This window comes from Trachurus trachurus, assembly GCF_905171665.1.
Source record: "Trachurus trachurus genome assembly, chromosome: 13".
NCBI classification, from domain to species: domain Eukaryota; kingdom Metazoa; phylum Chordata; class Actinopteri; order Carangiformes; family Carangidae; genus Trachurus; species Trachurus trachurus.
In genome coordinates, this window is record NC_139892.1 from 11,589,523 (window position 1) to 11,603,409 (window position 13,887).

The 13,887-nt window shown below is 44.1% G+C and overlaps 1 protein-coding gene across 1 annotated transcript in view; it reads left to right on the forward strand.

Moving 5' to 3' along the window:
* LOC310996161 (calsyntenin-2-like) overlaps positions 1-13,887 on the forward strand; it is a gene marked incomplete at both ends in the record, with an annotated part of 281,521 nt that overhangs the window by 151,428 nt on the left and 116,206 nt on the right. Inside the window, one exon of the mRNA XM_083985517.1 lies at positions 10,000-10,195. Within this exon, the coding sequence (XP_083841643.1) occupies positions 10,000-10,195 (196 nt within the window). The remainder of the gene's footprint in view (positions 1-9,999; positions 10,196-13,887) is intronic.

Here is a 13,887-nt window from a genome sequence, read left to right on the forward strand (position 1 = left end):
GAGGCTGTCGTGTTTCACAGTCTGCAGCAACTGCTCCGTGGCGAGCTCATCCATCCTGCACTCTCACTGCGCCATCAGACTAATGCACTCATTACGGCAGACTCCACTAGAAAGGATAGGTCCCTGCCTCATAATCGCTGTGGCTGCTTGAGCAGGGTGATGTAACTGATAGCAATTTACATATAGAATACACCAGAGATATGGAGGCCATGCTGAAGCAGCATCAACCTTTTGATCTTGTTTCCCCCACTCTCAAATCCCCCTAAAAGAGAATAAACAAGATTAGCATACACTTTGTGTTGTGGTCAGTTGGGACGTGATGTGTCTAGGGTTCTTGTATAATGACCCAATGGAAGTATTGTAACTGATTTTCTGCTAAACCAATTTTTCTGTGGCATTTACTTAAATCAAAACATAACTCAGCATCCATCTGCGTCCGGGCTCTTCACTTCTTGTTTGATTTCGGCCCTGATTGCACTGGACAAAGCCGTCCTTCTTGACGCTGGCCTCGGCCCAGGTTTTGTTGAGTCATGAGCAGATTAAGGCAGGCCGAGTGGAGCCATACCCATTGTGTGGCTGGAGCCGAGCCTGTAACACTCAGTGGTGATGATGGTGAACAGCTGGGCCCGGCATGCCGGAGCCGCCGGTGTGCGATGAGACGATCGATCGCTCAATGGCAGAATTTCAGGCCCGTCTTTTGGCCGGTGTGGCCGCAACGTAGTGGGGAGTGGAGATAATTATTTCATCACAGAGATCTGGAACTTCTACTGTAGATTTCCACCGGGACTCTGTGGAGGGCAGTAGGTGATGCCTTGTGGCGAGATTGGCCTGGATATCAGCTAGTGCTCTACGGTTCGGGGTCCTTTTTTTAATGAATAGACTTTTACCATATGTGCTGGATGGACTTACTGACACCATGAGAGTGAGAAATCTACAAAGAGTCAGCTGTCCTGTCCTCTCTGCTTTTTCAATCACAGGTTTTATCTTCTAGTGGATAAGGAATGTGATTCTAAGACTAAGAAAGTCTATACTAAGCTGTCTTACCAAGACATTTATGATTTTGGGGCCTTTTATAATGATAGGATAGTATGAGAGGCAGAAGAACAGGGGAGAGAGAGAGACATGGGTGACATGCAGCAAAGGGCCACTATATACTTACACAAGATGCGCTCTATGGGGTGAGCTACTGAAGCGCCTATACCAGGACATTTTAAAGGGCCCAGATTTTATATATTTCCATGGCTTTTATTTAAATTAAATGCGGTTCTAGGTTCCTCAGTAAGCCTCAGTCCAGAGATCATAAACTAAGCCTGAAAATGAGCTGTTATCACCTCATGAACTTTGTGATGTCACAACAAAGCAGTCACCAACTATGACCCAAGCTGACCTTTACCAAACAGTTAAAACACAGATCATTAGAAACAGGTTATTGACTGACCACATCGACCTTTACAATGAGTGATCACAGTTGGAAATGACAGAAATTAGTTGAGTTGGGAAAAAAAATCCATACATGTCCAGTCACTTTCCTCCTGCTCTCTGGTGAATCTGCACTATCTTCATTCATTCATTCATTCATTAGCCATACTTTAGAGTCAGTTAATCTAACCTGTGGGAGGAGCCAGTCAACTCACTGTGAGGTGACAGTGCTAACGCTACGTGACAGCAGACTGTGCATTAATACAGGCCATGTTCACACCATGTATGTTTCTGTTTCTGCTCTCAGGCAACAAAACAATTTGGTGATTTATTCATAGTTCATAAATACTCAATGTGATCTGACACAGTCTGACAAACTCAGTGTTGTAAGTATCAGCACCTGCAGCCAAGAATGGGTTTTAATACACATCCACTCCAGGGACCAGTGCAGGACATATACGAAGAGTGTTTAGGAAAGAAAAATACAGTTTTATTCTAAATAAAGCTAAAATTTTAGTTTTAGTGTTCACTGATGAGGAACTGATTTATTCAGCACAAGAATCTGTTCTGTTTTAGTATCTCAAACAGGTTTCTCCTCTGTATGACCTTTACCAAACTCTTTCATATACTTTCAGCTGCAACAAATAAAGTTAACTTGATTTCTTGTTACTGCCAAAGCAAATGAAGTTACATGACTTTGCTGTGTTCAGGAAGAAAAAACACTCTCAATATAGTTTGTTTTCCATTAAAGTTGTATTTCCTCTGAGTCTGAGTCTTGAGTGGCTCTCAGGCAAATTTACACTCACTCTGTATATTCTATTGTGCGGCCGCTGTTAGATTTGTTCTGCTTTCTTGACCTTAGATCTAATAAACCTTATCCGTGGTCAAAGAGAGTGTCAGCGAGGCGGTGGTCTTTGTTTCATCATGTTGCTCAGCTGAGTGGAGAACGTCCTCAGGGGCATTAATGGGGGTCATAAACTCTGATACGGATATTTGAGCACATTGAACTCTAACTGGCCTTGCTCAGACAAGGACACATGCTCTCCCCTGAGGCTATTTCCATGAACAGAATTAGAAAATAGTAACTATTGATTTCTGCCTGTGTTTAATGTGATTGCCTTGGCTGTTTGTTAATGTTTAGCAGCGTTTTGTCTACTTTTTGGTTTTTTCCCTTCCTTGTTTGGAAGTCAAAACATATAAATGGTCGCGTTCCCTATACGTGACATAGCAGAGTTGCTTAAGCATACGTCTATGGGGGCTCAGTTATCAGCATTAAACTGGAGCTATAATTGTGCATAATCTAACTGTAATCCAGCGTCAATATGTGCGGAAAAAAAATTAATCCAGGCTTAGACTTGTAGGCCCTATTTACTGTTAATGGCCTAAATCCAGTCACTGTGCACAGTAGTGACAGACAACAATGATGTGGCCTTACAGTATTATACAGTAAATCACATAAAGATAACGCACAGAGGGTTGTAAAGACTCCACAGAGGCTTTGAGAAGAAAAAAAAAGGCAGTAAAGTCGAAGCCATGACACAAAAGATTAACGTAAATCATAATTAAAATCCAACACTTTATATTGCATCATGTCGTTTCCTCACAATGAACACTTTATGGATGCGGTTTACAACTTATGAAGGAAATAGGAGGGAGTTCATCATCTTGGAAGAAATGCATGTTGTCAGTTTTATGTCGCCGCCGTGAAACTCGATCTCCTTTTGGCTGGCGTGTTGGTTTGTAAAGCATCGAGTGAATAGTTTGGAGCAGATGGAAAGCAGTGGCCCAACTGATTAAATGGACGTGTTTGTGTTTGCTATAATGTTTTAAACTTGCGCTGCGTTCGGTGCCAGTTTGTTATTGATAGTTTGACACTTGCGCAGCGGAGCGTTTGGCTCTGTTCCATATCCGAGGGTGAAGTAATTGACATGTCGTCCCACTGGGGTTTGTGATTAACTTTATTGACATATAGGAGGGGGTTGGTGGTGGTGGTGGTGGTGGTGGTGGTATTGCACACAGTTGGCAGCACTAACAGGCCTTTCAGGCTTCTGAGACAAAATAGTATTGATGCTTTCAGGACCCGGGACACCGCTGTCCAGTGAAAATGCCTGGAGAGAGGAGATTAAGAAGCATGGGCACGGAGATTTGGCCTAAAAGCTGCTGCCGCTGGTTTTACTCTGCATTAGGCTCTCACTCTAATTCACCTCCTTTTACGATGCCGCTCGTCTTTACTCACGTGTTGCAGAGGAAGAGTAAGTTTGGAAACAACTCTCACAAGACTCTCACTTTAATCTCAACCCATGACACTAGATTGATCTCATCTTGGCTTTAAACACCACAGATGAACAAAAGAAAGCCTGCTCTACAAACTGGCATCATGGTTAATGTTTTATGTGAATATCCGAGACAAGAAAGAGAACAAAGAGACACTAGAGAGTTGAATTATGATGTGTTTATGAAACGCAAGTTAAAACGTCTTTAACTTCTGCACTCTAACTTATTTCCCGGAAAAACAGAATACACAGGCAGCGTATAATTTTGCAAGGGATTTAAATTAAATCCTTCAAAATGCGAATGGATTTCTCAAAAGTATCCGGCACAATATACAGCTGCAGAGATTCTCATATACACAGACTATCAATTTGACTTTATAGTGAGGATATCTCAGCCTCTACTGCACCCATTATGACCATGTTTTATGTTTCTTTACTCCAGCTTTATGGAAGCGCAATACTAAAACAATGGAGCACTCCAATAAAACATTTTAATATTTACTGTAATACAAGAGTAAGAGACACAGTATATGTCCATCCTGGTGTTCTGCAACATGGTGCCTTATATATTTCTCACATCTGAGCACAGTCCAATACATCCCGCGTAATAAATATAGATGTGTGATGGACTGCTTATGCATATATTGCAAAGTGTGGTTTCTTCGTGCACTGTCAAGCTGCAAGAAAACAAACAAAGAAACAGCACATCCGTAGGAAAACATAGTTTATTTATAGGGAAGATGAAAAGAAAAATAATGTATGACTGTGATGCAATCAGAAATGTACATGCACATCATTTCTGCTGTCTTATTGGTCTTTAAAAATCTTTGACAGGGCTGGTGGAGCTCAGCAGACTCAGACTCAGCTTCTACTGCTCTTACATCACTTATGAGCTCATTATCTACTGTCACGTGCGCATGTCACGACTTTCACTCAGAAACGTAGACGACAGCTTCTGTCACGGCGATGATTCAGTGCGGGCCAGGACCACAATGGAAATGAGCTGCTTTAACTTTTAGCACATCATCATTCAATTTTATGTTGGCCACTTACTTATTATGGCGTTTGCTGTTCCTTCATGCTCATGTGTTGAGCAAGGTTGTTTGGATTTTTGTTTCTTTGTTTTTCATGTGCACATGTGAAAAAAGGGTTGTTTGGTTCACGATGGAATAAAAAAAAAAAAAAATCATAGATAAATGAGAGCAAACAGAAGCTCCAGAAGATGTCAGCTCTTGTAGATATGCTCTCTTTCCCTTGTGTGCTGTTCCAGGGCCCCTGAGCAGCATGTTTGACTCGATGTACAGGTGCCATGACATGAGACTTTGATTGACAGGTTCAGTCCTCCAGCCTACACCTCTCTCAGTCTCACCCTCTCTCTCTCTCTCTCTCTCTCTGACACACACCCACACACATACACACACAGAGGGTGGGTGTTCACTTTGTTACAAGACAGTGGGATGTCATTAACTCTGTGAGAGGAGCCTTTAATGTAATTAACAGAGAGGAGACGATGGATGGGAGGTGGTAACCACGAGGTCGAGTAAATCATCTCACACCCGCTCCGCAGTCAGTCACACACACAAACACACTCCCGCCCCCGTCTCTAAACCCCCGTTGAGAAAGTGTGTCTTTAATTAAAAATCCTCCATCCGACACACACGCACACTGAACAACGCCACTCTAAGTTGCTAAGTCTCCCGCTACAGTCAGAACATGCAAGCTTGATTAGTATTAATCCTTATCTCCAAAATGGACAGCTTCTCAATTGTGTTTTTTCCTCGGCTGGCTAATTTCATGAAGAGCATAATTACAGCATTTTCAATTTCAGCCCTCTGCAGAGTTATGAGGCTGACAGTCTATCTCTGCACTGCAGCTGAGAGGACTGGAGTGTGTGTTTGCGAGCGAGCGAGTGTGTATCCCAGAGTGCCTGTGGATGCGCGATTCAGTTTTTTTTTTTGCGACTTAAAACGAGAAGGAGAATTAGCAGGTTATGTGGGTGACTAATACAAGAGATAATTTGATGCCAAAACCGAATTGGAAAAGAGGCTGAAATCATGACAACTGTGTAAACTGCATGGTAGACGGCAAACAGGGTTGATTTACTAATAATGGCAAGTGAAAATATTAACTTAACGTGAGTGCAAACATTGTGGTGCCAGCGAACCTCTGCCTGGTCCAGAATGTGTTCAGTAACAGTGTGATATCCAGTAATCTGATTTACTTGCTGTCTATCCGGTGTGTGTTCCAACAGTAGGAGGATGAAAGGCATGTCAGCTCTGATTAGAGCTGCTGAACTGGCACAGTTTGACTAAATGTGTGTGTGTGTACTGATGCCTGTGCTTTGGTCACTCTCCAGTAGGGAGATGGGAGCTGCCCTAAGGCAGTGGCCATGTTCCCATCCTCCTCAGCTCCTCCTTTCATCTCCCTTCACATCTTTCTCTTTCCTCCTCCTTCCTCTCAGCGGTGCGACTGTTTCCTACCTGATATCTCCACGTTCACTCCTTCAGTCAAACGCTCGGTAAACAGCTGCCACGCATATCTATGTGCGTGAGCGCCTTCTTTTTTGCAGGAGCAGCCTGTGTGTACATCCGCACGCAGGCGGCTCATCAGCGATGCTCTGTCAGCTTTGATAATAACTTAGGGCCCTGAGGCGCTGTGGCCCCCCAATACTTTGTCACACTCCTCCAGCTCTGCAAACACAGCCCATGCACCGTTGCCAGTAAAGCAGCTCTGCCTTCACTGATAATGAGCTCTGTGTCCTCAAAGATAGTCGGCTGTGGACAGGTGCCAGGTTTCCTCGAGGGGGGCGAGCGCTGCAGGACATCTGACACCAGCAGGACAGCAGCTTAGATCCTCAGCACACATTCCCACTGACTAATAGACAGTCATTAATTTAGACTTGATTAAATGAAAACGTAATGGTGCCCAAAGGGGGAAGTTAGTAATCACAGGCGGAGGAGAATAAGGTAGAAGGAAGGAGCAGGAAAAATAATGGGAATCTCAAAAAGTCAAGGAAGTCGGTGTCAAAAGTTTGGATCGAGTTGATCAGGTGTGCAACTACTGTAAAACAAAACCTATTTCACTGCTGAAGATCATAAAGACGATTCATTATTCCAAATAAGCAAACAGCGATGATAGCCGAGCAAATAAAGTAATAAAGAAACAACACTGTGGCGGCCATATCCATTCATTTAGGACCTATTAGTTTTAAATACCCCCCTTCGCCACCTTCGCCACCTTCGAGGCGACGACTTCCTTCTGACCATAAATCTACCTTTTAAAAGCCTAATGTGACGCGGAGACACATATTTAGCTAACAGTTTAGCGCAGTAATTAGCGTTGGTGAGTTCTCTGCCTCTGCCAAGTACCAGCCAGCCGCCCAACATCTGTTCCTGCGCTCGCTGCCTCCGGGATGAGCTCTCCTCCACCCTCGTCCCTCCCTCCTCCACCAGCCACATCTTTGGCTCTCAGCGGGGGGGAGTGTGTGGGGGGGGGGGTGGCAGAACACTTATCAGGCCTGGAGGGAAGAGGTAGGCGGAGGGGGAGGAGAAGGAGGAGGAGGAAGGCGACAGATCAGCAGCACCCCACCTAACTGTTGATTTGAGTCTTAAAGAAAAGGGGAGGCCCTCCCCCTGCAGTCACCTTGACCCCCACTCTCCACCATCAGCTACAATTAAACCACCGGGAGTGTGCGTGTGTGAGTGCGTGCGTGTGTGTGGGGGGGCCGTCCGGGCTTGTGCGCCATCAGCACATCAGCATATTCACCCTGATGCGAAGCTTCTGCACTTGCCTGTGTATATTGGATTTATTTCCCGCTCCAGCGGTGATGGATTTTCCATTTGCTTGTTTTGTACGGTGCTGCACTATTGAGAGAAGCCGCACACGGAGACTGTTGCATCTTCCGTCACTCCCTGTCGCACACCGTTTGCTCAGTGCCATTTTATGATTTCGCCTCTCCCCCGGCGAGCCATGCTTCTCCATATTGTGGGGGCCCATTTAACTCTGATAAGTCATTGTTCAGGCAATACGGAGCGGGAAGTCTTTACGGCGCGCAGACAGCATCGACACCCCCTTACGCCTCCCTCCCCTCTTCCCCTCTTCCCCTATTCTCTCATTTTCTGCTCTTCCCTTTTCCCCTCCTTTACTTTTTCTTCATCATTTTGCCTGTAGCTCCTCTGTGGGCAAAATGTCATTTCAGAGCCCTTGCCCACCCCTCCCTTCCCTCCTCCCTCCAACACAACAGGAAGGGAGGGGTGGGGGGGGGGGGGGGGGGGGGGGGGGGGTGAGGTGAGGTGGAGGAGATTATGACAGAAACAGGATGAAAGGGGAGAGAAAGGGGGAAGCGGTGGAAAATAAAGTTGCTCTTATCAGAACTTGCCAGGAGCAATGCACACACAAAGCTGCTTGGGAATCCAATTTAGTCTTTCCTGTTAGTTTAAGTGATATCAGTGCAATTAGCCGTCACAGGTCAGAGTGTGAGCCCAACACGTTAAGTGATTTCCTCAAATCCCACTAGTGGAAGCGCGAAGGAGGAGGTGGAGGAGGGGGACAGCTCTCCAAGAAGAAGAAAAAAAACAACTAAAAAAAACTTCTTACACCAACTCCACAAATGGACCTCTTCTTTATACGGCCCGCTAATAAATGTCAGCCGCCTCTGGGCTCTTTTGTTTTGCCTTTTGTCAGCTGCTCACTCTGGATTTAAATGGATTTTCCCTCTCTGTATCTCTACACAAGGGTGACTTTGAGCCTCATGTAACTCAATTGCACAGTGTGTTCTTTTTTGGGAGGTGGGGGGAGAGTGGGGGGCTGAGCTGCAGAGGGTGTGGACATGTCAAAGGGGGGAGACGGGCGCAAACAGCAGGAGCGTGCTCGGTGTTTTTCATTACAGCAATTACACAGCGAGCTTGTTTATGAAAGTCAAATGTATCGTTTTTTTAATATAAGCAGTTCCCAACCTTTGAATGTTGGGTACCGACACGTGACCCCATAACAACTGTGCGGCCGAATGGTTCGTTCTGAAAGAGCTTTTTATTTTAATGATTTATAATGATGGGAGATTCAGGGCTGAACTGAGAGCAGAGGGAAGCTCAACTCTTCCTTTGTGTTTGACGGATGAGAGCTCACTTGTGGATCCACCATCTGTCTCTCTACTCTCTTTGCTTTTAAGTCTTCCTGTTGCGAACCAGCCCTCCATGATGATCCACTCTGTTATCTTTTATACACTATGTGGTCCAGCTTCCTCTTAATTATGTATTATTTATTTTTTTTGTTGTTGTGTACATTAGTTTTTTTTTATTTCAGAAAGTTGAACTGTTTTGTAAATGACCTCCGCTGCCCACTGGTTGGGAACCGCTGCTCTGAATTAGTGAGTGATTGCGCAAAGTGACTGAGCAGAGTGGAAACTCATTCATGGTGGTCCAGCTCTCATCCAGGATGAATAAAAACAGATAGTAACAAACTAAAGTTGCTTCCATTTGCATCTCAGGTTTACTTTTGGACATTTGAAAGAGAGAAAACTTCACTGAAGTTATACATTTTGAAGTTTTTCTTTCTCAGTGCACATGCTCAGAGATCGTCACCATCCAGCCTCTGTTAAACTGATACGAAGTGTCAGGTTCACAGAATGGAATAAATGAGATACTGTCAAAGAAACAGAGCAGGGAGTCTATTATGAGGCGGGGATACAGAGGAAAGAGAGAAATAAAGAGAGAGAGAAGGATGTCATTATACAGATCAACATTCTAATGTAATACCACATATTTTCCTTGTGAGCTTCTTTCCTATGACTGATTGATTTGTTCTATGAAGAGGGAGAGGCTGAATACTTTCTGTATTCCAATTTCAAATGTTTCTCTGAATGATATCTTCAGAGAAACACAAACATTACAGTCTTATAAATTCATATTATGTCCACCAGTAATAATTATTTCAACCTTGTTTCAGTGTGCGAGCTGTCAGCCAGACAGACACTGAGTCCGCACGCTGGGGGAAACATGTACTTGTTGCTTGTCTGCATTACAAAGGAATACAGACATTTACAAATGTGGATTTAAAGGGATTTTTTTATTTGTGCAAACCAGATTTCTGCTTTTAACACACCAGGTAAACATTGTTGACGGTGGTAATTCTTCACTCTCTCCGCTCATACAACACAAATCCAGCAAACACTCAACCTAATTTACACTCACACATCATTTATTCTCCACCTGGATTTCACCTGACTGACAGTGATTAACAGTGACTTCATCCCTCCTCCTTCTCTTCTCCTCTCCCCTCCCTCCCTCCCTCTCTTCTTCCTGGTCTCTAGGGGAGATCTGCGCATTCAACATCCACGGGCTGGAGGCTCCGTTCAAAGCAGTGGTGCTGAACGGTACGTCTGGTGAGGGCCAGCTGAGGGCCCGCGGCCTGGTGGACTGCGAGTTACAGAAGGAATACACTTTCATCATCCAGGCTCACGATTGCGGTTCAGGCCCCGGGGGTACGGAGGGCAAGAAGTCCCACAAGTGAGTAAAAAACAGACAGCAGGGTTCAAACAAAAGGGGCTTTTGAAGTCTGACAGAATGGAAAAGCACACGCACAAAAACATATATATGCATAATTCATACAAGAGTGACTTCTAGGTTTGACTGGAGAGAGAATTTCAGCATCTTTGCTTCTAAAAAAAGGCAGTTAAAGTGTCAACGACTGCTAAACTAAATAAATGAGCTTTTTCATAATGCATATGGAAATGCTCGGGTTAAATTATGTAAAGCTATAAATGCGTGTTGTATAATTCATCATTCGTTTTAGACAATGGCTGAAGTCCAATCACATCGTCAGTCAGCTGTGCTCAGAGTTCCTCTGATATTTCAGGAACTTTGTGCGCAGCCTGTGAGGCAAAGTGCTGGGTAATAACATGCTGCTGGTTCAGTTTAAATCTCTGAGCACAAGGAAAGAAAATTGAAGGAGAGTGCGTCCACCTGCAGGGCCACCGCCAGGGATGTTGGGCCCCATGAAGAGATATCACACTGGGCCCCCACAACCTCAGCACCACAGGCTAGATGAACCCTGCAAGATGTGAGTCTGTGCAGACATAGATTCATGCCTGTAGGCTCTCAAGGTGTTTCTAAAAAAGAAAAGATAAAGAAACTCGTCTGATTTATCAAATATTTTAATAATGATGACAGATTAATTATAGAAAATGTACCAAAGTGTTGCAGTGACTTCTCAAGGACACCTGCCGGTCACATTCCCCTCCACATGTGGCACCACTGTCCACTACAGCTTGAACCCATGCTCGCTCTCCAAACACACGTCCACCTCCGCAAACAGCACTGGACTACTTTAAGGAGGTCAACTGATAAAAACAATTTGTCACACTCGTTGGCTCGACTGAAAGCAGCTTCAGTCTGAAATTGCTCTCCATGCAGCCTCTCAGACAACCACCTTTGTCCGCTTTACGCCGCACATCTCCCCTCGCTGTGTTACCTCTCAACCCCCTCACCTCAGCCAACAATGGAGCCAAACACAGAAATCCATCATCTTGTCTAGCGTATAGATGCTCACACGCACGCGCACATGCACAGCACCAGCAACAGTAAATACAAGATGCGCGCTACTGATTTTAAATTTTCACTGACGCTTGAAGACTCCTGCTGCTATAATTCGAGGTTTAGTGTGTATACAGTGAGTGTGTGTGTGTGTGTGTGTAAGTGTGTGTGAGTGAGGCTTTGGCGTGTACAAGGCAAACAGGGTGATGGATTTGAGCTACGATTTCCCTGCTGCTGCAGGGGTGGATCTAGAAACTTTTGAACGTGGTACAAGATTAAGTGCACGGATGCAAAAAAGTGGAGCCTGTTTGGGAAAACGAGTGAAAATCCAAACCCCTGGATGTTGGAAATGATAAACATAAACATGATCAGATGTTGTAGCTAACAGTTAATGACATATACGGGCAGAATGGTTGTAAAATATGTTGACATTTCTGTCTGAAACTTTTCAAAATTACTTCCATGCACCTGCTGCACCTACAGTAGCTACATCTGCAACAGAAACAGAAAACGAGTAGTGTAGCTTCAAACATCAAGAGGTTAAGTGTTATAATTCGCTCAGTAGTCCATGTTCGTTGTAACATAACACAAATTACTGTCAGTCGTTTTACTTATGTGCACCAGCTTCAACAATTTAACACTTCACAGTAGATCTATTGTTGTAGCTGACCCGGACTGTAGCCATGATCTAGCTGACAGCTAAAACATTAAACTCTGCCAGAGTGCATCAAAGATATCAACGCAGAATCACGGTAAACATGATGCAAGTTCAAAGATTCAAAGAGATGTCTGTGTGTTTCTATATGTGTGTTTGTGTGGGTGTATTATTGTAACAGCTGACCCAGGCTCTTGTTGCTATGAGCTATGTACTCACAGCTAACAGCCACAGGTAAATACTGAAAATGTATGTCTTCTATGTGTGAGTCTAAATGTACAAACGGACGTATGTTGTCGTGGTTACTGATGGAGACTTTTGTCACCATGCGCTAACTTAACCCACTTAACCCACCGCTAACAACTAAAACATGAGCTCTGCCAATCAAAATTAACGATTATAGACACACAATAAATACATTTGCCTCCTATGTGTGTCTATATGTATTTTTGTATGCATGAAGGTATTATGTACTTAATTGTAACGAATAACCTAACCTAGCATCTAAAATAGCCCCACCAAATAGCATGAAAGGAATCGACATTGACACAATAAACATGATTTAAATTTGAAACATTCACAAAAAGTAAATGATGCACTATTTTCTTCTGAATTAATAAATATTAATTATAAACTGAAATATTTTTTCTTTCTAAAATTAGCTGTGTCTGCCACATGGTGCTAGTTCTTTGTATGTGGACTAAATTGAGCGTAAAGAGTGAAGCAGGTGATTGATAGCTTGTTCCTGATTGGAGAAATTGGAAGTGTTACACATGACCTGTGTTACAACCATCCGTGGTCTCACCTACATCCAAGACAATGAGTTCTTGGACACAGACTTGTACAAGGTCATTTGGTGTCTTGGATTTGAGAACCGTTGACCGTGTTTAATGCCCCTTTTTTTAAACACCCAGGTATTCCTCTTTGCCACACTATTACTTTCTATCAACATGCCTCACTTGCTGCCATGTTGCAGACCCTGTTTGGCTTGGCACAGACAGACCCCTGGCGCTGGAGGGCAAGTGAATTTAGGGGACACTTTAAATGGCCTGTCCTTTCGCTGGCAACCCTCAAAGGACGAGGCTGGCCTTTCGCCGCGCCGCTTCCTTGCTCGCTCCGATTTAGAAAAGAAGAGGGAAGAACCTTTGCTCGAGGCTGTGCTCAAATTACACATGACACATCAACAGCGGCGAAGGAAGGCAGTCAAGAAAATTAGCAGCTAAAGAGGACAGGGGAGAGGATCAGGAGTGACACGGGATGAGTTTAAACCTATTCTTCCCCTGCTCTGCTTACCACTGGCTGCTGGCCTACTTCTTCCTCCTGTAGGCTTTTTTTTCCCCTGGCTGGCTGCAGCTCAGCTCAGCTCCTGCTGTGTGACTCCAGCCTCCTCTCTGTCAGTACTTCTGTCTCTCTGCCCCGGCGGCCGTACAAATCTCTGCAACCGAATGAAATATTGTTTCCACTTTGAAATAACATGCCAGAATTTGAATATATGCATCATGCTGCAAAGCCAGTGAAAACGTTATATTCCTCTTGCTCTCTGTGACTTCTTCAGACAGCGGGGTTGATAAACACTGACATTAATAGCTGGCTTTTTCTAAGTTAACAGCGATTTGGCAGTTCTGAATCACGTTGCTTCACTCCTGCCTCCTTGAGATGGTTCGAGTCGACCGCCCGTGGAAGTTTTAGTCACATGTCAGCAAAATGTAAAAGCTGGATGAATTTACCTTAAACTGGATGAGACTGTTTCTGCTCAGGTCAGCTCTAAATGAAACGCAAATTAATCTACAGTACTGTGGGGCTGACATGTGCCAAATGAACTATTTGTACTGAGCTGTGAAGTGTTCTCAGCCTTTTGTTGTGAAGAGCCATAAATATTCATTTAGCTCCTCTTGATGTAATACAAAGGTGATTCAGCCTAAACATTAACAAAACCTTTTAAACGCGTGTCAAGTAGTCCTCTCTGGTATTTTCAGATGGATCTCTGAAGCTTAGAGCTTTTTAATACATT